The sequence below is a fragment of the Diceros bicornis genome, chromosome 36 (genome assembly GCF_020826845.1).
Source record: "Diceros bicornis minor isolate mBicDic1 chromosome 36, mDicBic1.mat.cur, whole genome shotgun sequence".
Classification (NCBI taxonomy): domain Eukaryota; kingdom Metazoa; phylum Chordata; class Mammalia; order Perissodactyla; family Rhinocerotidae; genus Diceros; species Diceros bicornis.
In genome coordinates, this window is record NC_080775.1 from 21,985,437 (window position 1) to 22,012,695 (window position 27,259).

The 27,259-nt window shown below is 37.0% G+C and overlaps 1 protein-coding gene across 2 annotated transcripts in view; it reads left to right on the forward strand.

Moving 5' to 3' along the window:
* The window catches only part of SPAG6 (sperm associated antigen 6), a 62,652-nt gene that overhangs the window by 7,228 nt on the left and 28,165 nt on the right, over nt 1-27,259 (forward strand). For both annotated transcript variants that reach the window (XM_058532562.1, XM_058532563.1), the window contains exons 3-4: nt 9,303-9,469; nt 12,976-13,159. In XM_058532562.1, the coding sequence (XP_058388545.1) occupies nt 9,303-9,469; nt 12,976-13,159 (351 nt within the window). The remainder of the gene's footprint in view (nt 1-9,302; nt 9,470-12,975; nt 13,160-27,259) is intronic.

The following is a 27,259-nucleotide window of genomic DNA, read 5'->3' on the forward strand; positions in this document are numbered from 1 at the left end:
GGGGAAGGAAGACTGCACTCAGGTAGAGGGAGCACGATGTGTAAAGCACAGACACAAGAGAAAAGGCGGTACTTGATGGAAGTGGCTGGAGCTTCTTGGGGTAACAGGGCAAGGGAGAAGGTGGTTAGGGGCTGGAGAGGAAAACGGGCCTAATTTTGAAGGACCTCATCTGAAGTTTAGATCTATCCTGAAATTGAGAGAAGGCCATTGAAGAGTTTTAATTAGAGGAATGATGGGATCCATTTTGTGTTTTAGAGAGATAACTCTCACATTGGTGTGGAGTATAGATTGGAGGGGATTTAAACAGGATCAGGAAGGCCAGGTGTCCATTTCTGCTGTGCTGGATAAGAGATCTGCAGGACTTGTGACTTAGGAGAAGGGGGCAGGGGCAGGGAGGAGAGAGATGAGTTGAAGATGACTCCAGGCTTGCAGTTGCTTAGGCACGTTAGTGCCATTCATTAGTGGAGGAAGGGGATACAAAAAGCAGACGGCAATGGTGATTTCACTCTAACAGTGTGGAGGCTGAGGTGTGTCTGGGATATCTGTGTGCCAGTGACCATGGGAATCAGTCTGGATGTATGGGCCTAGAGCTCAGGAGAGCAATCTTAGCTGAAAATAAAGGTTTGGATATGTGGAACTTACATGTTCAATTGAAAACTACAGTAAAAGCCCATTTTATATTTCTTTGTGTAATTATAAACATGTAAATTCCAATCATTTTATCTAAAGTACAATGTGAATTGAACTTGCCATAACTTTTATGCTTTACATACTCACTCAGTTCAGATCTCCCATGTAGAAGGGGGTAGCTGTGACCTAGTCGAGAATCAGACAGTTGCACCAGAAGAAGGAATGGAATTTCAGTTTAGTACAGTAATCACAGAAGACAGCTAGGGTAATGTTAATGGTAGAATAATGTGAATTCTACAGATTATACCCTTTGGTATGCATTCTCAACCTGGCACATAGGCCCATTTTCAGTGGTAAATGGGCTGTGATTGACATTGGGAAGGAGACACAGGAGAGCATAGACTCTAGGGCTATAAATAGTATCTACCTCATAGGATTGTAATGAGGATTAATGGGTTAATATTTGTAAATTTCTTAGGGGAATGCCTGGTACGTGGTAAATGCTATGTAAGTGTATGTTACATAAGTAAATAAATACCTACTGTGCTTCCTTGCCCTCTTATAAGAGTTGCTAACTTCTCAGTGACAGTCACCTTCCTCTCACCCCTCCCCACTCAACAATGACATATCAGGTGTGGTAGCCCTTTCCTCACAAACAAGTGAATTAATAGTCAATCACCAAACAAAATTCAGAGGATACTACAGTTAATGTGAATAAATTTAAAAGGAGAAAATAGATTATTCTTGATCATAAGAGTTTCTTGAATTATCATTACAATTGAATTCTATATGAAAAGATTGTATATACATTTTGTGATTCATCGTGACCCTTTAAATAAGTTATAATACTCTTTCTGTATTGTAAGGGATACAACATCTAAAATCATAGTTGACTTTATAGTTACCGTAGTGAGAAAATATTTCAGAGAAAACAAGACAGATATGTGATACCAAAATTTATGATTTCTTAATCAAATGCAGGAATAGAGGCTGGAAGAAACCAAATCAAGGCCTGAAAATTCTTAGAAAAGAAGTATAAAACATAATCTCTGCTCCAGAGATGTTTATTATTTTACTGAAGAGATGAGACATTTATTCCCATAAAACAAACTCAAGCACCGCATAGCATGCCGTGTCCAAGATGGCTGTTGTGCTTTGCACAGCCTCAGGAGCGCCGTTTATACATGATCCACGTGAGCGGCATCCCCTGGATTTGTGCAGTGCACGCAGCCACACCGGGTAGACCTGGAAATTATTTCAAGTCTTCATTTTCATTTACTTACCTCCCTGACAGTGGGGCAAACAATAAAGCTTTTCATTTCACGTAGAACAACATCACAAAATATTAATTTGACCTATAGCCAAATTCGATCTGGCCCCAGCCAACCTCTCCAGCTTTATCTCTTGCTGTCACCCCTCCCACGTTGCGTTTCAGGCCGCTATGAATTTATCATGGCTTCTTCAACAGTCTGCAACAATCACCCATCACTTGTCCAAGCCAGAAGCTTGGAAGTATCCCTGATTCCTCCATCTTCTTCACAATAATCAGTTTGTCTCCTAAATATCTCCTTAGACCTTTCACTTTTCTCTTTCCCTCCTGCCGTTGCTGTTCTCCAGGCTATCTTCACATCTGGTGCAGGTTCCTACAACAGCTTCCTGTGGTCTTCCTGCCTCTCATCTTGTCTCTTTTCATCCTTTCTTCCCAGTGTAATCAGAGTGCTCCTTCTTTACAAAGTGCGGATTTGATTCTGTCACTGTGCTGACATTACTGTTCAGATAAAATTCAGAATACTTAAAATAGTTTATTGGACCTTTCAAGACTTTTGTCTCATTAATCTCTTCGCTTTCTTTCTCCAACCTCCTCTCTCCCTCTTGTACTGTAGTCATACTGCTTTCTCAGTTTTATCAATATATCAAACTCTTTTTGGTTCTGAGCTTCATTTATACAGTTTCCTCTGGTTGGAATACTCTCCAGTCCTTCCTCTCTTCACTCCCTCCAATTTTTCAGCAGGTAGTCTGCCCAGAAGCCTGCAGATCTCAACTTAGATGGCACTTTCCCTGGGTTGCTATCCCTGTGTCCCTGAGAGCCTGGGTTAGATGCTCTACTGTGTGTTTCAGAGCACACTCTATTTCTCTTGGAGTTGCACACATCAGAATGTGTTGCATTTGTTTATCTCTCACAACTCATTTATGAGTTTCTTGAGGTGAAGGACAATTGTGTATTCAACACCTTGTATATTCTTAATAGATAGTTTTTAAATGAATGTTGAATGAATTATTTGTTCCATAGTAATTCTAAAATATATGGCAGAAAAGGCTCAATCTATGGGGTCATGGAACTTTAAGTATTTCTTCATCACAATGGAAGGTAGCAATTAATTAATGAGTCATATACACTACTACCAATAAAATGTTGATAAAAAATATGGTCAACATAGGGAATTGATTTCTTTAGCACTTTTATTTATCAAGTACTTACTGGTGTTTATTTTTTCCTAACTAATCTTTCTAGCACTTGAGAAATTTTAACTTATTTTAATTCTCACAACAACTTTATGAGGTAGTCCTAGAATTTGTCACCATTTTACATATGAGGAAACTGAGACACAGAGATGTTAAGTAACCTCTCTGAGGTCCCACAGCTAGAAAGTGGCAGAACCCAGATTTGAACCCAATCAGTCTCCCTCCAGATACATGCTTTTAACTGTTTTAGTCTGTGGTCTCTCAACATAGGCAGTCACGTAACAAGCAGGGCAAGAGATTCCTCCTATTTCTAAAGCATGAAGTTTCTTTTCTATTCTCATTGGACCCCAAACAGAATGCCTGAGTCAGATGGTAACATCGACAGTCAAAGGCGAATTCTTTGCTGCGTATTGCTTAATTGTTTGCAGAAGTCATTTCTGGTAAAACTTGAATGAACTATAGTAGCAGTTTCATAGTAAATGGTCATGTAGAAAGTAGTTTTAGATCAAAATAAAACATATGGTTGGAATTTAAACTTTTTAAAGCTTTGCAAATTTTACAACAAATGTTTAAATTATTTTATAAGTTGATAATTTTGAATAAAATTGGAAAGTAAAAAATATATATGGTAGAAATCACTTTAAGTCTAAAAATACAAGGAAAGGCATCAAAGGACACTATCAAGAGAGTGAAAATACAGCTCACAGAATGGGAGAATATATTTGCAGAGCATATATCTGGTAAGAGATTAATATATTAATATTCAGAATATATAAGGAACTCCTATAACTCAACAACAAAAAATCCAGAAAGTGGATTGAAGATGGTCAGAAGACTTAAGTAGATTATATTTCTTCTAAGAAGATATAAAAAGAGACAATAAGTACATGAAAAGATGCTCAATATCACTAGTCATTAGAGAAAGGCAAATCAAACCACAGTGAGATACCACTTCATGCCCATTACAATGGCTATTATAAAAAACAACAATAAAAAATAACAAGAGTTGGTGAGGATGTGGAGAAATTGGAACTCTTGTGCTTTGCTGGTGGGAATGTAAAATGGTGCAGCCACTGTGTAAAACAGGTGGTTCCTCATAAAGTTAAACAAAGAATTACCATTTGATCCCGGAATTCCACTCCTAGGTATATACTCAAAAAAATTGAAAGCAAGGACTCAAATGGATACTTGTACGCCAATGTTCATAGTGGCATTATTCACAATAACTAAAAGGTAGAAACAACTCAAATGTCCATCAACAGATGAATGGAAAACAAAATGTGGTATATACATACAATGGAATATTATTCAGCCTTAAAAAGGAATGAAATTCTGATACATGCTACAGTGGATAGCTCTGATGGATGAACCTTGAAAACATTATGCTAAGTGAAATAAGCTGAAGAAAAGGACAAATATTGTATGAGTCCACTTATATGAGGTATCTAAAGTAGACAAATTCATAGAGGCAGAAAGTAGGATAGAGGTTAGCAGGGGCTGGGGGTAGGGGGAAATGGGGAGTTATTATTTAATGGGTATAGAGTATCTGTTAGAGATGGTGAAAAAGTTCTGGAAATGATAGTGGTGATGGTTGTACAACATTGTGACTGTACTTAATGCCACTGAATTGTACACTAAAAAATGATTAAAATGACAAATTTTATGTATATTTTACCACAATAAACATAAATAAAATTTAAAAAATTAAAAAACAAAACAAAGAAGGTAAGAGGTAACCGGGGCATCCAGAAATCTTTAGCAAGACTTAAATGGACCCAAAGGCCCAGTTTGCAGACACTTGTTTTTAAAGGAACAAAGTTGCGTGTTAAATGTCTTTGTAAAACAGCAGATTGAGGTAATATGCATATAAATTATATACTCATTCTCATATATATAATTTTATTTATTTATTTTTTTCCCCCAAAGCCCCAGTAGATAGTTGTATGTCATAGCTGCACATCCTTCTAGTCGCTGTATGTGGGACGCGGCCTCAGCATGGCCGGAGAAGCGGTGCGTCGGTGCGCGCCCGGGATCTGAACCCAGGCAGCCAGCAGCGGAGCACACGCACTTAACCGCTAAGCCACCAGGCCGGCCCTCATTCTCATATATAAATATGAGAATGAATGGGTTATTTTTTTGTCTTTGGAAATGTTTGACATTTCCTTCCTGACTTACATATGGAATTGGCATGCAAAATCAAAGTAATTATGCCTACGTTGTATTAAAAGGAATTAAAGAGTTGTGATTATTTTGAGGCTATTTTATAATCTGCTCCACTAGATTATTAGTTTCTTGAGAGTAGGAGCTGCCTTAACTCATATGTGTAGTCCTGCTGCTTGCCACTGGGTAAACCCTGCTGTATTTTTTGAAAGAATGACTGTGGGCAGGATCACAGGTTGTTTTTGTTTTTTTGCATAACTGGTTTGCAGTGTAGGTATTAGCAGCAGTATCTCCAGTATAGCCCTGGAACAAGAAAATAGAAATGGAACTCAAAGCTATAAAGTTAGGGGAGGAGGAGAATTGTAAAGATTTATTCTGTAAGTTAAATTTCAGAAATAGTTGCACACCATTTTATCAGTTTTTATACAGTAGACAGAATTTTTTTTATAGATATTAGAGTACAATATAGAAATTATTATTTTTAATATTAGATAGCAAATGTTAGCTCCTTCAGTGAAGACCCAGTGAGGTCATTAGCTGCTCATTAGAGACCTTGTTTATCAGATATTCTAGCAACTATTCAGATTGCTGTAATTTATGGACTCTAAATTTTCATACATTCGCTCCCCAAGGATCAATCACCATGGATTCCTAGTAGACAGGCAGGTAAGGAAAATTTTCTATGTTATATATGCTGCTTTTTTCCTTCCTTCTCTCTCTTATTCCTTCTCTCCCTTCCTCTCTCCCTTCTTCCCATCCTTACTCAGTTCCTCTTGCATCAATATCCGTATTTTTAGGACAAATCTGTAATTAGAATGACAAAGTCTCCATGTTTAATCTGTGTAAGAGATAAAAACATGTCCCTGGGGACTGATGATTATGAAGCATTAAAGAGGCAATTCAAGGACTAGAAATTTGGGGTAATATTTTCTCTAATAAGAATGACCTTATTCAGACAAATATATTTTAAACTGAAACTTTAGCTTTTACTTTTATAGGTTCAGAGATTTAAAATTTTTCAAAATTCTCATTGTGCTACTGTTTGAACTAAGGAATATAGGAAAATTATGGTAGAGCAGAAGCATCTGCATAGAAGCCTAACTTTGATATTGAATACAGGAATAGAAGGAAAGGAATTATGTCATTTTATTGACCTTATTTTTCCTGGGCCAGATGCAGTAGAAATTGAGGAGAAAATATATAGAGCAGAAAATTCCTTTGAGTATATGGCCAAGTGAAACACCTATTGGGGATAAAATATTTTACACTAAAATTGCAAATTGAAATTTTCCAAAATTGAGAGACTTGTGATACCTTACGTAAATACTGTAATTAGTAATAAACACTTATAATGAAATTAAATATCATAGACCTAGATAGATGAATTCATTCTTCAAATTCTTAAAAGTTCAAAGTTCTTGAGATTTAATTCAGAATATCTAGGTTGAATAACCTAGTATGAAGTGATTTTCTAATTATGTTTCAAAAGACAATAAGCCACTGCCTTCCCATAAATATATCAAGTGAGAATAAAAGGAAATATCAGAATCATCAGGAAAAAATAATATGAAACATAATTGTGATTCTTTTAAAACTACTCTAAGCATACTTGTACTTTATATCTTTTGGCTTCGTTGATGTATTTATTATGAAACTTTAAATATATGTTAACAAATTTAGCTTTTATTTTTTAGAGTATTGGCTTATTTTACTTAGAATGGCGCGTATTCATTATCAGAAATATCAGGTTGTATTCAACAACAACAGCAACCCGATTGAAAAATGGGCAAAGGTCTTGAATAGACATTTCAATAAAGAAGATGTGCAAATGGCCAATAAGCACATGGAAAGACATTCACCATCATTAGTGCTAGGGAACCGAAAATCAAAACCATAATGAGATACCACTTCACACCCATTAGGATGGCTATTATTAAAAAAAAAAAAAAAGAAAATAAGTGTTGGTGAGGATGTGGAAAAATTTGAACACTTGTACTCTACTGGTGGGAACATAAAATGGTGCAGCCTCTGTGGGAAAGTTTAATGGTTCCTCGATAGTGGTGATGATTACACATCATTGTAAATGTACTTAATGCCACTGAATTGTACACGAAAAATGGTTAAAATGGTAATTTTTGTTACGTATATTTTACCACAATTAAAAAACTAAAAAAAAAAAAAATCAAGTAATAAAATACAGCAAACTACAAAAAAGACATCAATAAATTGTTTTAAATCCATCTTTCTAGAAAGAACCCATGATAACATTTAGTTTTTGTAATATTAATGTCTAATATTAGTTATTAGACCTTAGTCATTCTAATACCTTATTCTAGGCTTTAAACTTTTTGTTGTGAGATATTTCAGAAATTATCTCTATAAAAAAGTGTAGATAATAGTATAAGCAACACTTGTGAACATGGACACGTTGATTGGTTTAACGTGAGCTCTGACCTCCGCATGGATAGGAGTCCTGTGTGGCTGCAAAGTTAACCAGCCTGAGTGGGATTCAAACTCGCAACTGTGGCCTTATATAAGATGATATAACCAAACCAACTGAGACATAAAAATGATCACTAAATGAAATTGGCAACTATGAAAAGCCACAGGTCACGTCACTAAATGTATGTATGATAAGCATCATTATTCTCTGCTTATGTTATTTGGTAGTACTGTTTATCTTATTTTGGTCTAATCCTAAATGTGATTGTAAATGTTTTCCTTTTATTCTATTTCAAATGTTTCTGGATATAACATCATAAAAGAATATTGGTAGTATTTGCTTTTATAGATCACTAGGGTAGGAGTTTTTAAAGAAAAGATGTAATAACATCAAGTTGAACAGCCTGCTGTAAATCAAGTTGAGAAAGTCAAGGAGCCCTTTGTTCCAGTTTGAACTCTGTCATTACCTTTCTTGTAACCTTAGACTAAAACACCATCATTAAAGCATAAATAGCAGTTGACTCTTTTGCATATTTTATAGCAAGGTAAAGTTAGTATAAAGAGTTGGAATATGCAGTAAAACGACCAAAATGCAATTATTATTTGTCTCCCTTTCCCCACCTCTTCAATTTTCAATATATATTATTTATTTAGCAATTATCAATAAAGAATGTCTGAATTTCTAACCTTGCTCCACCATTTATTAGTTGTGTGACAATTTTCTTAACCTTTTTCAGCCTTCATTTCCTTAACTATGAAATAGACATAATATTAGGGCCTACTTCATAGGTTTGTTATGAGAGTTCAGTGAATTAATATGGAAAACAAGTCCTTAAAACAATGTGTGTGTATAATAAGTGCTCGATAAATATGAGCTGCTTTTATTACTGTTGTTGTGATAATGATATACATACTATGTATTCAACCCTAGAATGAATATTATGAGGGCTAGTAATACAATATACTTCCTTATCTCAAAGAATTTATTTATTTGGAGATAATGTCAGAAATCTGAATTTGCAGCCCTTCAGGAGTGTGAGACCCTAGCCAAATGGTCCTCCTAGCTCCCCTGGCTCTGGAGATAGATCCTGATAAAATATCTGTCATAAACTCTAAGTTCAGTTGGAATCAGCGAAAAAACAAATGGAAGACTTCATTGAGAGGAAAGGACCTGACCTGAGCCCTCAAACATAGGATTTGCAAAGGCTGGGGGAACCTGTTCCCCAATGCCCGCTCCCTACCCCCTACCATGTGCTAGGTAGGCGTTATCTTACATGCTTCACAGCTTCTCTCCGCGTCCCTCGTGACAGACAGCCCTATCAGGTTGCAGAGCTAGTACTTGCCAAGTCAGGGATTTAAACTCTTCTCTAACTCCAGAGCTTTTCTTCTTTTCATGCTGTGCTGCTGCTTGGATAATTACAGGTTGTCTTATTCTGTGTCTTGGCCAGTTATAGTCTTCTAAATATCCTATTAGTTTTTAGTGGATAATTTTTTTGTTTTTACTGATCTTTTCCCCCTTAATTTTCTTATCTGCATATATGCTTAATTGTATGTTTACTTTTTAATTTAAATTTTGCTGACTTCTCTTCTTTCATAACTTAACTCAGGTGTAATGTCTTTGCTGAGGCCTCTTCTCTTGGATGTGGTCCCGACAATTCAACAGACGGCCGCTCTGGCTCTTGGGAGACTGGCTAATTATAATGATGACCTGGCAGAAGCAGTTGTGAAGGGTGACATTCTGCCACAGCTTGTCTATTCATTGGCAGAACAGAATGTAAGAGTTTTTAAAAAATAAGTTATATGTTTTTTGTTTTGGATTTAAAAAATTTGATAGTTTGGGTACACCTGCAAGCTTGTAGGCATTAGAATTATTAAGATGTTAATACAACCCTCAGTTCTTGGAACTGTGCATGATAATATCTTGAGGGTATTTTACTTTGGGATTGATATGCAGCTTTTCTCCATTACTGTTAATATAAGGAGAAAACATTAAAAAAATTTTAACAGAATTATATATAATGAGGCAGTATTTCTGTGTTTGGGAGTATTAAAGTTACAGGTTTAGTCTTAGAAAGGTGATGGAGCTCTAGGCAAATAAAAAGTTGTTTTTAGCAATCTTTATATATATACAGGTGAAATCTGGGTAATGGAAATGGTAAGAAACAGCTTTGAAGCAAGGGGGAGAGAAGCATCCAAAAGGAAGAAGAATGTGTTTTACAGAAGGTTTGATAAAGCATTTTTTATCAAGTATGCAAGCATGCCAGCCCTTTTAACGATCATCTATGAGTGCCCCCAGTTTTTTCCCTGCCTGTCTGGTTCCACTCTAAATTTCCATACAGTGTCACCTAACAATAGTTAAGGACCTTCCTATCGGTAGGGTCTTTGACTGTTCATTGCATTCTGCTAGTTTATCATAACCTAGGTATATATCTTTCTTGACATATGTTTAAGATTAAATTCCTATTTGTGTAACCTAAGGACAAATAATCCAATTAAAAAATGGGCAAAGGACTTGAATAGACATTTATCCAAAGAAGATGTACACGTGGCCAACAAACGTGAAAAGATGCTCAACAGCATTAGTCATTAGGAAATGCAAATCAAAACCACAATGAGATATCACTTTACCTACTAGGATGGCAATAAAAAAAAAAAGAAAAAAAGGGAAAATAACAAGTGTTAGTGAAGATGTGGAGAAATTGGAACCCTCATACATTGCTGGTAGTAGTGTAAGATGGTACAGCTGCTACGGAAAACAGTTTGGCAGTTCCTCAGGAAGTTAAACATAATTACCATATGACCCAGCAATTCTACTCCTAGTTATATTTCCAAAAGAATTGAAAACAGGTGTTCAAACAAAACTTGTACACAAATGTTCATAGCAGCATTATTCACAATAGCCAAAAGAATGACTGGATAAACAAAATGTTATATATCCATACAATGGAATATTATCAGTCATAAAAAGGGATGAAGTACTGTTATGTGCTACAACATGGATGAACCTTGAAAATGTTATGGTAAGAGAAAGAAACCAGACATAAAAGGCTACATATTGTATGATTCCATTTATATGAAATATCCAGAATATGCAAATCCATAGGGACAGAAGCAGATTAGTGGTTGCTGGGGGCTGGGGGGAGAGAGGATTGAGGAGTGGCTGCTAAACACGTACAGGGTTTCTTGTGGAGGTGAGGAAAATATTCTGGAACTAGATAGGTGATGGTTGCACAAAACTGTGAATGCACTAAATGCCACTGAATTATACACTTTGAAATCGTTAAAATAGTAAATTTTATGCATATTTTACCAGAATTTTAAAAAATGTACACAAATCCTAATTATTTAAAAATTTGCCTTATTTTTATAGATTGGAGAGTCATTTACTAATGACCGTTTTATCTCTACAAGGAGTCTCAGAAATTTTATTTTTCTTGTAGGTTTCCTTCTATGATCAAATTCTGTTAGACTTTCTTCTTCCTGGACTCTCAGCTTGTTCCTTTGAGGGCCAGGTCTGTGTTTTGGTATTCCACATAGAGGGTTCTTAATAGAAGTTTTCTAAGTATGAATGAATGTCCATTAGTTGTAAAGAGACAAAAAAGTGCTAGAGCTGAAAGGTGAGGAAAAGGTGAGAATGTGAAGCATTCTTCACATGCTTCTGTCTCCTTCACTGGCCAGTCCTTTAACTGGTTTCCCACTGGAGATTTAATCTCTTCTTTATGAGGTACAAAGTCCTCTGGTTTTGCTTTTGTTTTTTTTTTTTGTTTTTTTTTTTAAGGCCAAGGAATGGGAGAGAAGAGAAGAATTTGGGGAAGCAGAAATTAGGAGAAAGGGAGAATGAGATCAGAAAGTGTAAATTATAGGCACTGTAGTTAGTAGTGACTACTAATGCCTAATGAATTGTCTGAGAATTTGAAAATTCTGCAATATAAAAAGTCAAATTAGCTTAAGGTAATGACAAGAAGTGCATCACCATTATTACTCTGCAATTATAAGAAAATAATCTATGGAAAGCTACTTTAAAACTCTATTCTAATTTTTATAATAAATTAGTAGATTTTTGGTTACTGACATATAACATTAGACTTTATAACAAATGTTTTAATATCTATATATGTTAACATTTAAGAAACTAAAGAAATATATCAAATCAAAATATCACTACTAACATAGCATATTTCTTATATCAACATATACCAAGTTTTGAGATATAGTATGTTAAAAATATACTTTGTGTTTTCTCTCTCCTGTAATTTTATTGTATCTTAATATTTTAGCCTAAGTAAATGGAACACTTTCAAAACACTTGCTGAAGTCACCCAGTTGCTGTTTAGTAGTCACTGTAAAGAAACAGAAACTCAGAATCTGATGTAGGGAATTAATTGGGTTCTAGTAATAAAAGGAAGAGTGAGGAGACCATTACTGTGTCATTATACTAACCATAAAACAACAGTGAGTGTTATAGCCAAATATTTCCTATATATTTAATTTTTTTAGTTATATGAAGAAAAACATGTTAGTCTTGTGTTTCAGTTTTATTTCGTTTCTTAATCAGATAAAATTTATATGTAGAAAATATTGTAAATATGAAGCATTCCTTAAAATCCACACAATGGTAAGTCATTTGTATTTATCTTTTTTATAAAGTATTTCTAAGGGGGTAAATAACATACCCCATTGTTTGGCTGGTTTATTTGCCAGGAAATGTTAAAATGTATCATGAATGCTTTGCCTTTATGTTTATCTGATGATTGGTAAGTGCATCTTGGAACATGGTTGTCATTTTGGGATAACTGGGGACGCAGAAGGATTAGTTGAGGTCATGAAAGGCCTACCGTGCTTAGAGACTGAAGGCAAGAAAGGAAGCGAACCGGTCAGTTGACAGAGTTTAGTTGCATGTGCTGACAATCTAAGAGTTCCCCTGCCTCAAACAAATACCTTTCAGTGTTATGCAGATACAGAAAATCTCATTATTTTATGAATTTGTAGGAAATATAATGTCTATATTTTATTTTATGCAATTTCCAAATGCATGTTTCAGAGTAAAACATTTGAAGTGTAATTTAAGACTTACATTGTTTTAGTGTAGTTACTGAACAAAAGGAATGAGGGAACATCAAAAAGTCAAAAGAGTTTGCAGGACTTTTTCATGTTTTGTATTTAAAAGCTGTTGAGCTTTATTTATATTAAAGTCATTTTTATGCTGGTTTTGGTTTGTTTTAACTTCTGGTTATGTAAGTGCTCAATTCACTTTGGGTTTTGTCTATTTTATCCTCGCAGCGTTTTTACAAGAAAGCAGCTGCCTTTGTGCTACGAGCAGTTGGTAAACACTCTCCTCAGCTAGCTCAAGCAATAATAGATTGTGGAGCGCTGGATACGCTGGTGATATGCTTGGAAGATTTTGACCCTGGAGTCAAGGAGGCTGCAGCCTGGGCACTTGGATATATTGCAAGACATAATGCAGGTGATGGAGCATATTTTAAAATAGGATTATTAATGTTTAAATTTATTAGGTAAATCCGATTTTGCTTAGTAAACCATAGATGGGGTTTTAATGACGTCTCTAGTGTACATTATGGAAGATAAGTTTTGAATGATGGCCAAGTTATTTGGATCACGTATTCACAAAAAATCTATATATTTCAGTCTTTATCTTAGCAGAAGAGAAATTTGTAGATGGAAAGAGAAAGAGAGAGAGGGGGATGGGGAGAATGAGATATTGATTGATTCTCAAAGACCTTGGTAAATTGGTTCAGTTAAAAAAATTATTCTAGTTTGTCACCCTCAGGGGACATTGGGTCTTCACTCTCACTCAAAATAGGGCACTCCAAACCAGCCAAGAACCATATCATATGAGTGAGTAATGTTGAAAAGATGTGGACATGATAACTTTCTAGAACATATTTGTATTCATACTGGGCAGGAAGGAGGAGGAAGAGAAGGAGCACCTCCTCTTATAAACTGACAGCTCAATGAAGTCATCAAGAAGGGGCCTGGGCCTCTTGTGTGAATTGTACTGACACACCCAATTAGTAAAAAATACACAGGGAACAAAACTGCCCCCACTTTACAGAAGTTGCTAAATAATATGAACAAATAACACAACAAGAAAATACAGTTTTTAAACAAACATGTAAAAATGATCAACTTTGCTAGTGATCAAAGAACTACACATTAAAAAAACTTCAATGAGGGGCCGACCCCGTGGCTTAGTGGTTAAGTGTGCGCGCTCTGCTACTGGCGGCCCAGGTTCAGATCCCGGGCGCGCACCGACGCACCGCTTCTCCGGCCATGCTGAGGCCCCGTCCCACATACAGCAACTAGAAGGGTGTGCAACTATGACATACAACTATCTACTGGGGCTTTGGGGAAAAAAAAAGGAGGAGGATTGGCAATGGATGTTAGCTCAGGGCTGGTCTTCCTCAGCAAAAAGAGGAGGATTAGCATGCATGTTAGCTCAGGGCTGATCTTCCTCACAAAAAAAAAAACAAACTTCAATGAAAATATCTTTTCCCATCTATTATTATTTGGAGGAGGGAAGAGTAAAGCAGAAAGATAGCCAGGTGGTTAAGAACACTGTGGCATTAGATAGGCTCTGAGGCTGAGTTCAAGTTCTACCACTTAGTTGCTGTGTGACCCTGGACATGGCTTTTAAACTTTCCGAACCTTAACTTCCTCATCTGCAAGGGAGTAATTAAAAGTAGCTATTTCAGAGATTTGTTGTGAGGACGATGAAATAATATACGTGAAGCTCTCAGACCAGTGTTTGGCACATGGTAAATATTCAATAAATGTAAGATATTAGTATCAATACTGAAGGTTGGAGAGGACATGATGCTTATGCCCAGTGGTGGGGAAATTACAAATTGTATAAACTTGTGGAAAGCAATTTGACAAAACTAATCTAAGTCACGAAAGAATTCATGGTTACTCTACAAAGCCTGCTTTGGGAATTCATCCTAAGGAAAAGAATTCCACAGAACAAAAAAGCTATGTTCATGAAAATATTATTGTAGCGTTATTTGTATTATCAAAAAAACTCAAATATTTGGCAGGAATTTAGTGGTTAAATTATGGTAGTTTACTTAATGGAATCTCATTCAACAAATTAAAAAGGTAATTATGAATTCTACATGGTACTGTGGAAAAGTGATTATAATGTTAAAAAAGATAAAATTGTATATTACAATTATAATAATATAAAAATAAGTTTTTATGTGGACAGAAATTATAAAGAAATACATGTTTGTGTTACTAAGGTGATAGAATTAAGGATATTTTTTTCTTCATTTTTCCAGATTTTTCAATGTGTGTGTATGTATAAAATAATAGGTACCATTTATTGAGTAATTCCTATGTGCCTGGCTCTGTGCAGCATGCTTCATGCCTTAGGGTAGGTATGACTCTCCCCGTTAAACAGAGGAAGAAAGTGCAGCTTAGAATACCTGAAGTTACGTTAATGGTAGAACCGTAATTTGAGTCTAAATCTGACTTCAAAGCCCACGTTAACCACTGTACCACACAGCTTCATTAAAGACTTCTTGAAAGAGTATTGAAGAAATTCAGAACAGAAACATGAAGAGGCTCTCCCATGGTTATGCTTAATTCCATTCTTAAAATGGTGACACTATCAGACACAAAAAAGGAATAAAATGATATCCAAGTAAATTAAGAAAGAAAACTATTCTCATGCTTAGAATGATTCAGAATTAAAATATTAAAATTATTTCCTTAATATCTGGATTTTGGTTTTCCAAATAGGTTCACTTTAGGACCATTGTTTAATACATGTTGATTGAGAAAACGAAGGCAGTGTTTTAAATCAGAAGCTGGTTATCATGGGGAAACTACATGAGTGTATTTAGTTAGTTTTTCTTTTATGTCAGAGGACTTTATGGCAAACAGCCTGTAACAAGAGTATTTCAAAGGGTGGTGCAAAAGAGCTTTGAGGGACAACTGTACAGATACACTCTCAGGCAGGTGCCCGTAGATGACCTTTCCATACCTCCCTTTTGTTGAGTCTGAGGCGAAATGATTATAGTTCATAAATAGGATCTGTCTTAGGGATTCTATTCCAATTTCTTGCTATAATCTGGCTCCCACGTGGAATTCCCACTGTAATTTCAGTATTTCACAGTAGTTAGGGGCCTGGGACTCAGAAGCTCCCAGAAGAGATTACCACATAGATTTCTCAGAAGGAAAGGGTATTGTTATCTAGTGAGCAATAAAAGAAGTCATCATTCGCGTCCTGAATATCAGTGAAAATAGAGGATTTACCTCCAAATCACCTGATTTCTTTCTCAATGATTTCCTAAAACTGGAATATATTGTGATTAATGGGAGGACATTCCTTCAGTGTTTTCTTCTTAGTATTAGTAGCAAAATGTTTGATTAGACAGTTTAAGAAATATAAACCTTAAATGGAGATGTAAAAGAAATAAAGTGTACCTTTAAGGGCAATAGAAGGACAAAGTTTTGTGTATAGGAGACAAAAATAAAATAAGCATACAATTAGTATCAGAGAGAAACCAATAGGCATCATTTGACTTTTCCTTATTTGCAAAATAGTTTCTAAAAGTTACCTCTTGTATAGATTTTGAAGCATTTTACAGATAACCAAAGAGAATTGGAGGCTAACAACCAGAAATGTTGGTGTTGTGGTTTTTTTTTTAACTCTGTACCATTGCGTCATTAAATTTCTATGATTGAATCACCAGTTATTGAATACATTTGATAATATGTACCTCTTACTTTGAAGATAAATAAGCTATTTCTTTATATTTTTTTCTTGCTCCTTAATAAAGGCTGAAGTAGAATGCTTCTCAGATTGGTTGTCTCTCTTCTTCCTTCTTGCTACCCTCTCCCATGCCGCAGAATTATTCTATTAACATATTGACCCAACCAATGTCAAATGTCTCCCTGTTTCTAAGGACTCGTCTTGCTTTTGGAGGGTGTGGTGTGGAGTCTGTGCCAGCTGGCAGTGTGAGGCGGGAGGCAGAAGGAACCGTGGGGCTCTGTAGCCACAGTGCTTCCTCGGCTGCTGGAGCAGCCACCAGGAGGGCCCAGGCAGGCGCTTCACGTGCCCCAGGCCCTCCTTCCCTGCTCCCGCCTGGCCGCCTCTCTTGACTGGTGGAGGAGCGCTACCAGGGGACTGGTGGCGAGCGTGGCAGCGATTAGGGTACTTGCGACTGAGGTGAACAATAATCTCTGGCTGGAAGTGTGAGGAAGGAGGAGCCAGATAAGTGCTTTGTATGCATGATCTTCCACATTTGGGCTCAAACATTAGTTTTAGGTGTTTATTTTGGGAGCTTTAGCTAAAAATACTGTCTCTTGTGAACTTTGTCTCGTAAACTTTTGCCGTCTCAAAGTAAACTTTGGCTGTTCTTCAGCCCGACAAAGAGAAATTTGATTAGGTGCTCTACAATGTTTTAATTATTGAGATAGTTCTCATATTATGGATGAGGAACCTGAAGTAGAGAGAGTAAAGGATTTATTCTAGTCAGGCAGCAATCGATGAGGGCACTGCTTGGCAATCACTCAGAGCCTGTCAGAGATTCTTCCTTTTTGTAGGGTGAGGAAGGAAAGTGTGTGAGAGCTCATCATTCTTGTTTTAAGCTCCTTGTAGTAGCTGAAAGTCTTGCTAGATACCTCTGTTGTTAATCCCTGCTGGCTGGTTTCCACATGTGCGACTGTTCTTTCTCCTGTAGACCTGATTTAGGTCCTCATGACCTAAAGCAAATGAGAAATTTCCATTCTGGCTCAGGAGCAGTCAGGGGATGCGAGTGCTGCAGCCAGAGATGAGCAGTGCTCACAGGAATTGGCTGACTGGGACACTACAGAAACATTCAGTAGATTATACTTGATTTACTAAATAGATAATGTAAGGAAGGAATCCAGACAGAGCTGGCCAGCCTGATTCTTTTCTATCTCCTACAGAATGATGAAATGATGAAAGGAGAAAAGAATTTTAAAATTCAGAATTTTTGCAAATATTCTTCTCATGCCACCCATATGTAAATACCAACAGCCTAAATCATGCAGAACAGGCCTCAGAAGCAGTAATTAAGCTTTGAAAAGCCACATATTAGTGACAAATACCTGAGATAACTAGGGACTTTGTACTGTACGTCTTAGAGTGAGGATGGACTGGGAGAAGGGGACTAGAGCCTGGTAATTAAAAATTATTTTAAAAGCCCTACAGACAACTGTCTTTACTGATGCCTGTAGATAATAATGTTGATTTCTGTAGCATCTTTTTCTTTTTATAACTTATTTTATCCTGTAGGGGTTGAGGAACACATAAGCAGAGAGGCAAATGATGTATATGGGATTATACATATTATATAGCACACCTATTTTGATCCTAACATTTATTTCCGCAAATACTTTTCTATTTATTTAGGTGGTGGGGAGAAAAGATAAAATGAAAATAAATGTCTCTTCTACATTCTTTGGACCTAGAGGCCAAATGTGTTAAACAAAGTAACATTTTAATTATAACTTTATTCAGTAGTTACCTAATTTGTTAGTCATTTTTAGGGTTACTTTGTGTGCTGGTAAAAAGATATGTTGTGAATTCTTCTGTTTTTTATTTATTGTAATTTTTAGAGTTAGGAACTCTTGGTTAATAAAATCTTCTGAGTTTTTTAGTATTCAGAATATGGAACAATAAAATATAATTCTGTAATCTCAGATCCCTAAGTCACTGAGACCTATAACTTTATATGTGAGGCTAGCAAGCAATTTCTTTATCACCACTGTCATCATTGTAATCATCAAAAAGTATTGGAGGCACTTATGTGTGTGTTACCATGTCTGTTTTTACTGTACAAGGTAAAGTAGGTTGGCTAATATCTCACCTCTAGCACTTCACAATCTCAGAAAAATTGATACAGATGAGCATAAAGGTCATCCAGACAGCTGGGCAAACATGGGTCAGAAAGGCACTGTCTTGAGATCATGTATTCATTGGGTATTCTACATTGGACCAAGTGAAAGATGAATCATGAGTTATGTTTTCGTACCATGGCAGAAAAGGGAATCTTTATTTTCTTCTTAGGAACTTTGTTACATTCAGATAAGCACTGAGCAGACTTTGGGCATAGAAACAAAATGAAGAAATGATGTTGATAGTATGGTTGTAAGGGGAAGGAAAGCTTTCCACCCCACAAAATTCTTCCTCCACCTGATAGTACCTAACATTCTTTTCATCTGAGGCTTTGTTTCTGTTTAGTGCAAATACCTGTGCGAGAAATGTCACTAAATCTGAGTGTGCTGAGTGGAGAAAGAGGGGTATTTGTATCTTAGTGGTTTGGAAATAAACCAGGTTTGAACAGTGCATCTCACATATTTTTTGAGTTTAAACAAAATTGTTTCTCAAACTTGGCTTATTTTCCAGTCACTAGTGTATAAATCCTCCTAACACCTTTTAGATATTGAGGGGGAAAACAGTTTTGTTTACATCTGAATTTCTAGAAGTACATTAGGCATAGTGTACTTGACTGAAATTTGAACGTACTCCAATTAAGCATTTCACAAACATCTACAAAGAGTTTAGCTATTAAAAACTTAGGACTTTGTTAGCATAAGAATTGTGCTTTGGAATAAGTCATGTTCATCGTCTTATCTTACCATAAAGTTTTAAATCCACTGTTTACAGGAAAAGAGTTGCTGTTTAATTACCATGTTGTCTGACTGATTTTGCAGTTAATTTTGGGGGCCTACTTTGCTCTTATCTGCAATTTTATATAAATGAATCAACTTGTTATAAAAATGTACTATAAGTTCATTGCATCAAAGCATTTTGCTCAAGGTAAGGCCTCTGGCCTTGAAAAGGTATTAAGTTACTTAACCATTTGTGTCATAATTCTGTTACTAGCCGTAGAATGTTTTTCTGTATCTCCTTTGATTTCACACTACAGTTTTACCAATATGGTGGTCACTGGTCACATGTCATATCGCACTTGAATTGTGGCTAATATATCTGAGGAACTGAATTTTAAATTTTCTTTTAATTTAATTTTTAAAATCGATAATCAGTTCAATTATTGGAAAGTTTTTATGCATGGTTAGATATATGAATCTACTTTTTCAACTGCAAACTTTGTGAAATCTAAATACAGATTATTTCCAATGAAAATTTAGCAGCTGACTTGAGATATGCTGTAAGTGCAGAATACACGCTGGATTTCTAAGACTTGGTACTAAAAAAAGAATGTGAAATATCTCATTAAAATTTTAAAATATTGATTGTGTTGAAACTATAATATTTTAGATATATTGCATTAAATTATGTATATTATTAAAATTTTACCTATTTCTTTTGACTTTTTAAATGTGGCTACTAGAAAATTTAAAATTACATATGTGGCTCACATTCCTGTTGGACAGCACTGACTTAGAATTCCTATGCCCATGCTTTGTGGTTATTTGTTAAAAGGCAATATGGTGGTAAAGCCATCTTAAACAGTCATACCTAATATTCATGTTTATTAATCGTTGTAACTAAACCATAGTATGCAGTAGGTAAAGGAATACGGAACTGAAAATAGCATTTGGGGAGAAGTGAATGATGATTCAACTTTGAGCAATCACTTCCATGATGTAAGGGCTAAGGTGCACTTTATAAGTGACCAAACTGCCAGTCTCACACATTGCCCGTGGCAGCAGACACTGATACGCCCACTGCGGAAAACACTATTGCACTGCATGTTAGGTTGACCTATGTGAAATTACCTATATTTGATGGGTTTTGACTCAACAAAAACAGCAATTTCATGTGGTTTAATCTAAAAATATGAGAACCTCAAAAAATGTCAGCACCCTTCCCCTCAGTAATTTCACCTCTGGGCCTCTATCTTAAGTAAATACACACATGCACACACATGGATGTATATGTATGGATGTATGTATGACCTGTGGTAGCCAGCCTCCCAGATGCCCCTCAAAGATCCTGTGTCCTGGTATTCACGCCCTTGTATAATCCCCTCCCGAATCATACCAGGATTGATCTGTGTGACCACTAGAATATGGCAGAAGTGACAGTATGTCTCTCCTTGAGAATAGGTGAGCAGCTGTAAAAGATTGAAACTTCTGTTGTGGGGTCGTCTCTCTGTCTCATTACTTGCTCTGGGGAAGCCAGCAGCTGTGATGTGAGGACACTCAGCAGCCTATGGAAAGGCTTAGGTGGTGAGGAACTGAGGTCCCCAGCTACCAGCAGCGAACTGGAGCTTCCCGACAACTACAGGAGGGAGCTTAGAGGCACATCCTCCCCCAGTTCTGCCTTCAGATGACTGCAACCTCAGCTGGCTGTGTGACAGCAACTTCTGGAGAAACTGAGCCACACCCACCCAGCTAAGCTGCTCCTGGATCTCCGATCCACAGAAAGTGTGAGATAAACGGTGTTGTTTTCATAATCTTAATGCACCAAGACGTTCACTATACTGTACTTTATAATGGCGAAACCCAAAAGCAAACAATTAAGTGTCCTAAGGTGGGGGAATGGTTGAGTAGATGATGGCGTGTTTACACAGTGGGATATGATGCAGTTATTAAACACATTGGGCTGGCTCCGTCCTCAGGAATGAAGGTGGACAATGAAGCCCACGAATAGCTTCAAGGGGCCCCTCAGAGGGAATGGCACCAGGAACAGCTGACCAGGGACCACTTTTCTAAAAGCACCATGTGAACTTTCTCACTATCCAATGTTTCTTTTCTTTTTTTTTTTTTTTGTGAGGAAGATCAGCCCTGAGCTAACATCCGTGCTAATCCTCCTCTTTTTGCTGAGGAAGACTGGCTCTGAGCTAACATCTATTGCCAGTTGTCATCCTTCCCCCCCCCCCCAAAGCCCCAGTAGACAGTTGTATGTCATAGCTGCACATCCTTCTAGTTGCTGTACGTGGGACGTGGCCTCAGCATGGCCGGAGAAGCGGTGCGTCGGTGCGCGCCCAGGATCTGAACCCGGGCCGCCAGCAGCGGAGCGCGTGCACTGAACCGCTGCGTCATGGGGTCAGCTCCCAGTGTTTCTTTTCTGTTTCCTCTCCCTTTGTGTGTTCTTGTAGAGAATTCCACCAGGGCACCTCTAGCCATTTACTATTTAGCATCCTCCATCAGCCTGAGCTCCTTGAAGGCAGGAACTTTGCAGCTGGGCTGGAGCAGAGACTGAATGCCAAGGAAGTGTGAATAATAAAATATGCATTTTCCATTGAAGTTTTTTTTAAAACAGCATGTAAAATTGTAGGTGGAATGAAACTACAGCTATGCTTGCCATATTATGTAAAGCAAGTGGAAAACAAATGAAAAAGCTTCTAGATCCAAAAAGTATATCTTGTAAAGATCTGATTCCAAGTAATTGTTATTTTCTTCATTACAAGGGCACTGCAGACCTACTCTGTAGTTCTGTCTTATTCCATTCAGCTTAGTCTCAGCTGTTAAGTAGTTATAAGTCAAAAACTAAAAATTGCTAAAATTGGGGTTTTAAAAATTGCTTTAAACCTTATGCTACCTATTATCTTCCAAGGCCGTACTCAAGTCTTTGTCTTTTTCCCCTTCTCTTTCTCTCATCTCCACTTCTTGACTTTTCCTGACCATATTCTGAAGCTGCTTTGTATACTTGAGCCCTGCGAGAGTGCGCCGTCCATCCCAGCTGATTGTAATTTCTCACTAAGGCCCCCATTAACTCCAGATCAATGGCCTATTTGACTCACTTGACTTTTTAAAGGAGCCAGAATTATTTAGCCTTCAAAGCATATGTATGTATGTTAACCCTTAATCTCTCAAACACTCAACCCATTTGTAAGGATTAGACCAATGGCTCTGAAGATTGGGTGGAGAGAAGTGGGATAGAAACGTGAGTAGGAAAAATGACATTTGCTAATGGGGGAGATAAAAATCATGTATTACTTTTTCGTAATAATATGCAAATTCCCTCTTCACTTTTTTCTCACTCCCACTTGCAACTGGAGAGTCAACTTCTCAGCTCAGAATTATAGCTATAGTGAGTCATTGTTACCTATGGAAGGATGTTGCCTCTCTCAGATGTGTTGGTGAAGCATAAAGCTTTCTGTGGTAGCCAGCATCCATGATGGCCCCCTAATGACGCCTGCCTGCTATTACTCACATCCTTGCATAGTCTCCTCCCACATTGTACCAGTGAAATAGAGCAGAAGTGATGGGATGTCACTTCTGAGGTTAGATTATAGAAGACTGCAGCTTTTGTCTTGGGTTCTCTCTTTTGGGTCAGTCACTTTGGGGGAAGCCTCACCATGAGTAGCCTACAGGAAGGCCCCAGAAATGGCAAGGAACTGAAGCCTTCCAGCATTCCCAGGAGTGTGCTTAGAAGCAGATCCTCTAGACCCAGTCAAGTCTCAGACGGTGCAGCCCCAGCTGCCTTCTTGATTGCAGCCTAGTGAGAGGTCACCCCTGAACAACCCAGCTAAGCTGCTCCCAGATTCCTCACCTACAGAAACTGTGAGATAATAAATATTTCCTGTTTTACGATGCTAACTTTGGTGTGATTTGTTACACAGCAGTAGATAACTAAACCAGTTGTAAACAGCTGGGTTAGACCAAAAACTAGAAAAATTTCTTCTATGTTGGAAGTAACATTACTAAAATCTTACTGAAGTGTAGTCTGTAAATAGCCAGCTTTGGCAATTGCAACACCATATTTGTTTTTACTGCAATTCACTCAATCATGAAAAATTTGGTTAAATAGGATGACTGATTATTATTAACATAAGATTAATATCATATGTGGTAGCCAATTTTTAGATGTATTTTTTAGCCTGCTTTATTTTAAAAGGGTTTTGAAGTGATATAGCTATATATTTTACAGCCAGATATAAAAACCAGCCTATCTTCAATATATAGGGCCACCTAAGTGCAAAGAAATGATGATTCATGACTTTCTTTTACTTCTTCATGCAACAAATATAACTTTTTGTAGGGCTTAGAAACAATGAGTTAAAAGCAGTGTTTGAAAAAATATAAAGCAATAAAGTTAAAAGAAATTAGAGTTCCTCAGATATTTGATCTGTGTTATTATTTTTGAATTAGTGTCCTAAATATTTTTTTTCCTTCCGTTTGTCCTTTTGGAGAGCCTCTTAATTTTGAGTCCTTTTTATGAGTCCTCAGGATGGATCAATTAAATTTTGCTCAAATTCTTCTATATCTCTGTTATGAGCAGAAAAATTAGTTGAGTATAATAATATATGTTTAGATTAATCTTTTTTTGCAGGCCAATTTTTAGATTTTCATCAATTTCTTGGAATTCTCCTCCGAATCTTCTTATATAACCACTATAGTGGTTCCTCCTTTATGACTCCACAACATGACTTCAGGAATCAAAGGTAGAAAGAACATCACCTTTCCGCATCCAGAAAGCCCCCACAGGTTGTTTAGGAGGTGTAAGGTTTAAGCCTAGCATTGTAAAATGGTGGACGCAGGCTGTCGCTGGCCCACAGATGAACGAGTTTTATTTGGCCTACACTATGTTGCTCACATATTCAAAAAAAGTTGCCAACACTTAAAAACTAGGCAATTCCACATTAAAAATCAGATTTCTAACTTCTCTTGAAAAAATCAAAAGATCTGACAACAGTAGGCCTATATTCCTCCATGGCAACACTGGGCTGAATTAAGTAATTGCTGCTCCTAGGAGTAGCTGGTGCATGTACATTTCCATTTCATGACTGCTCTCCTGCTCCGTATTGTTGGTACATCCTCTGGCTTCATTTATTTTAGGTACTTGCCTGAGCCCTGTATGCATTTGAGTTTCCCACTCCTGATCTAAACAAACAACTAGCTGTAACAAGAGGAGGGGTTGAGGCCATTGTGAGTACTATTAAAGTAGAATCACTTCTGCCTGATTTACCTGGTTTTACCTCTAACAGCCATGCCTATTCTGTGCATTCCTCTCTCCCTCTTCCTTTCTAGTTAACATAAAGTCATTTCTAATAGTCCATTCATCCAGCTTTAGATAGTACTAATTTTACAAATGTTGTTGATATTAAAAGTCCTCCCTTTTGTCCGCGTCTCTTTTTGTTTTAAAATTAAGCCTAAAGTTGTACTGACCTTTTTTGATTATTCTAAATTGAAGATTTTGATCCATTTAAATTGTAACACTTCACACCTATTAGTGAGGGAGTCTACAAGATCAGCCTTTCTTTTGTTAGGAAAAAATCAAGACCAAAAACCAAGGGTCCCAAGAACAGCACAGAATAAAATCCTTAAGAAAAGGCAACAGTGTGAGAAGAAAAGGCAACAGTGTGAGAAGCAAAGAGTTGTCACCCAAAATTGTCACGTTATTCATATACAAATGCACATAAGCCTCATAGACATTATTAGAAAGACTCATGGAAAAACAGAAAGAGGCAGAGAGAAGGGTGGTGAGATGGCCTGTCACAGTCCCTCAGGGGAGGCTGTTCCTTCACTCAACAATGAGCTTTCATGAGGCCAAACAGAACTAGTTATTCCCATACTGAAAACAGCTGACCTCAAATTTGGGGACTGTATATTCAGTTGTCTACATGTATGCAATAAATGGCTTTGGTTTCTATTTATGAATTAGGAAGGTGCTATTGGATAGTTTTATTCTGATAATTTGCAGTCTAAAAAAATGTTAAAAACGCATAACCCTTAATACTTAAAAAATGTATCTTAACATGAATGTAATAAGGCTATGAATTAAGGCAAGAGGGAAAGTGTGAAAAAGTAAATGGATAATATTTCTAGTATATATTAGTAATTCTTCAAAGAATAATTATACACTCTTTCCCAATATTTTATTTAAAGGAGACACACATTCTCACCATTTTTTTAAAAAAACTTTCTGCCACATTGAGAAATAAGCTAAAATGTTTATTTTTCCTTTATAATAGTAATGTTAGTATAATTAGCCCCAGCAGTAGCTATGTATGGACAAAAGACATGCTCATATTTCTTTTATTTTTAGAAAATATATAATCAGATTGAAGAAAATTGGCAAATGAAGAAAAACACAGGGCTGGCCCAGTGGCACAAGCGGTTAAGTGCACGTGCTCTGCTGTGGTGGCCGGGGGTTTGCCGGTTCGGATCCTGGGTGTGCACCGACATGCTGCTTGGCAAGCCATGCTGTGGCGGCGTCCCATATAAAGTGGAGGAAGATGGGCATGGACGTTAGCCCAGGGCCAGTCTTCCTCAGCAAAAAAAAAAAAAAGAAGAAGAAAAACATATCACCAATAGTACCATCAACCCAGTATAAATCCTGTTAGTATGTTGGTATAACATATAGCTTTTTTCTCTGCCTTTTTATTTGCACAACTACTTTTAATCTTATCTAACAGTATATGATAGTCACATTATTGCATAATAGAAGATGTATTTTTTAAAAAAATTTTTTGAAGATTCACTTAAAATTTAAAATGAGGCTAAGATTTTTCACATACTGAAGGTAAATTCTTGGCTCTCTGGTTTTTTTGGTCAGACCTTTTATGAGCATCTGAGTCTGTACATATCAGTCTTTGATTTCATAAGCATGACAATTAATTGAACCAAAACTCATTTCCAAATTGGAGTGTAAAAATGAGCTCCGTGAGATTTCTCCTGTGGGAAGTTTTTTTAAATATGTCAGAATTTTGTACGTGTTTTGGTTACTTCTGCTTTTTTTCAGACTAGAAAAGTATAGGAAAAAAGAAACAGGGAGAAGGAAGGAAGGTGGAAGCACTGTCTGAAACAGCCCTGTGTACATTCTCCCCAGACGCTCCACAGACCTGAGCCTAGCTCTGCTCTGTTCATATGTTCACCCTGAGCAGGGTCTTCTAGAACAGAACAAGGTTTCACTCTATTCTGCTTCCCCAATATCTGGCCAAGTTTCTAGCACATAGTAAGCACTTAATGAACGCTCAATGACTGAAGGAAGAGAGGAAAATATGTATACACTGAGCATGAGAGAGGACGGAAGTATGTCAGGATGTTTTTGGCTCTGAGTTACAGAATATCAGCTGCAAAGGGCTTAAACAATAAGAACTTTTTCTTTCTTTTCTTTTTTTTTTTTTGTGAGGAAGATTAGCCCTGAGCTAACATCCGTTGCCAATCTTCCTCTTTTTGCTGAGGAAGATTGGCCCTAGGCTAACATCTGTGCCCATCTTCAATAAGGACATTTTTAATTTCACATGACAAAGTTCAGAGTCGGGGCAGTTCCAAGCTTGGTTATACAGCTGAACAGTGTCATGGAGGACCCAGATGTTTTTCATTTTTGTACTCAGCCATTCTCAGCATATTAGTGATTTCTTCCGTTCTAGTTGCAAGATGGATGTAGGAGTTCCAGATGTCATTTGCAGCCATGACCGTGTCCAGCAAAGAAGAGGCAGTGTTTCCTCCTGTGTATCTCGGTTTATGACAGAGGAAAACTTCTCACAGATGGCTTCTACTCAGGCCCCATTGGCCAGGATTGGTTCACAAGCCCATGCCCTGGCTGGCAAAGACTTTTGGGTGGACACCAACAGTGACTGGCACAGAAATGCCAGGGGGAGCAAAAGTAGGGAAGAGAGAAAGATATGCCGTAGAGAAAAGAGCAGTGATGGAG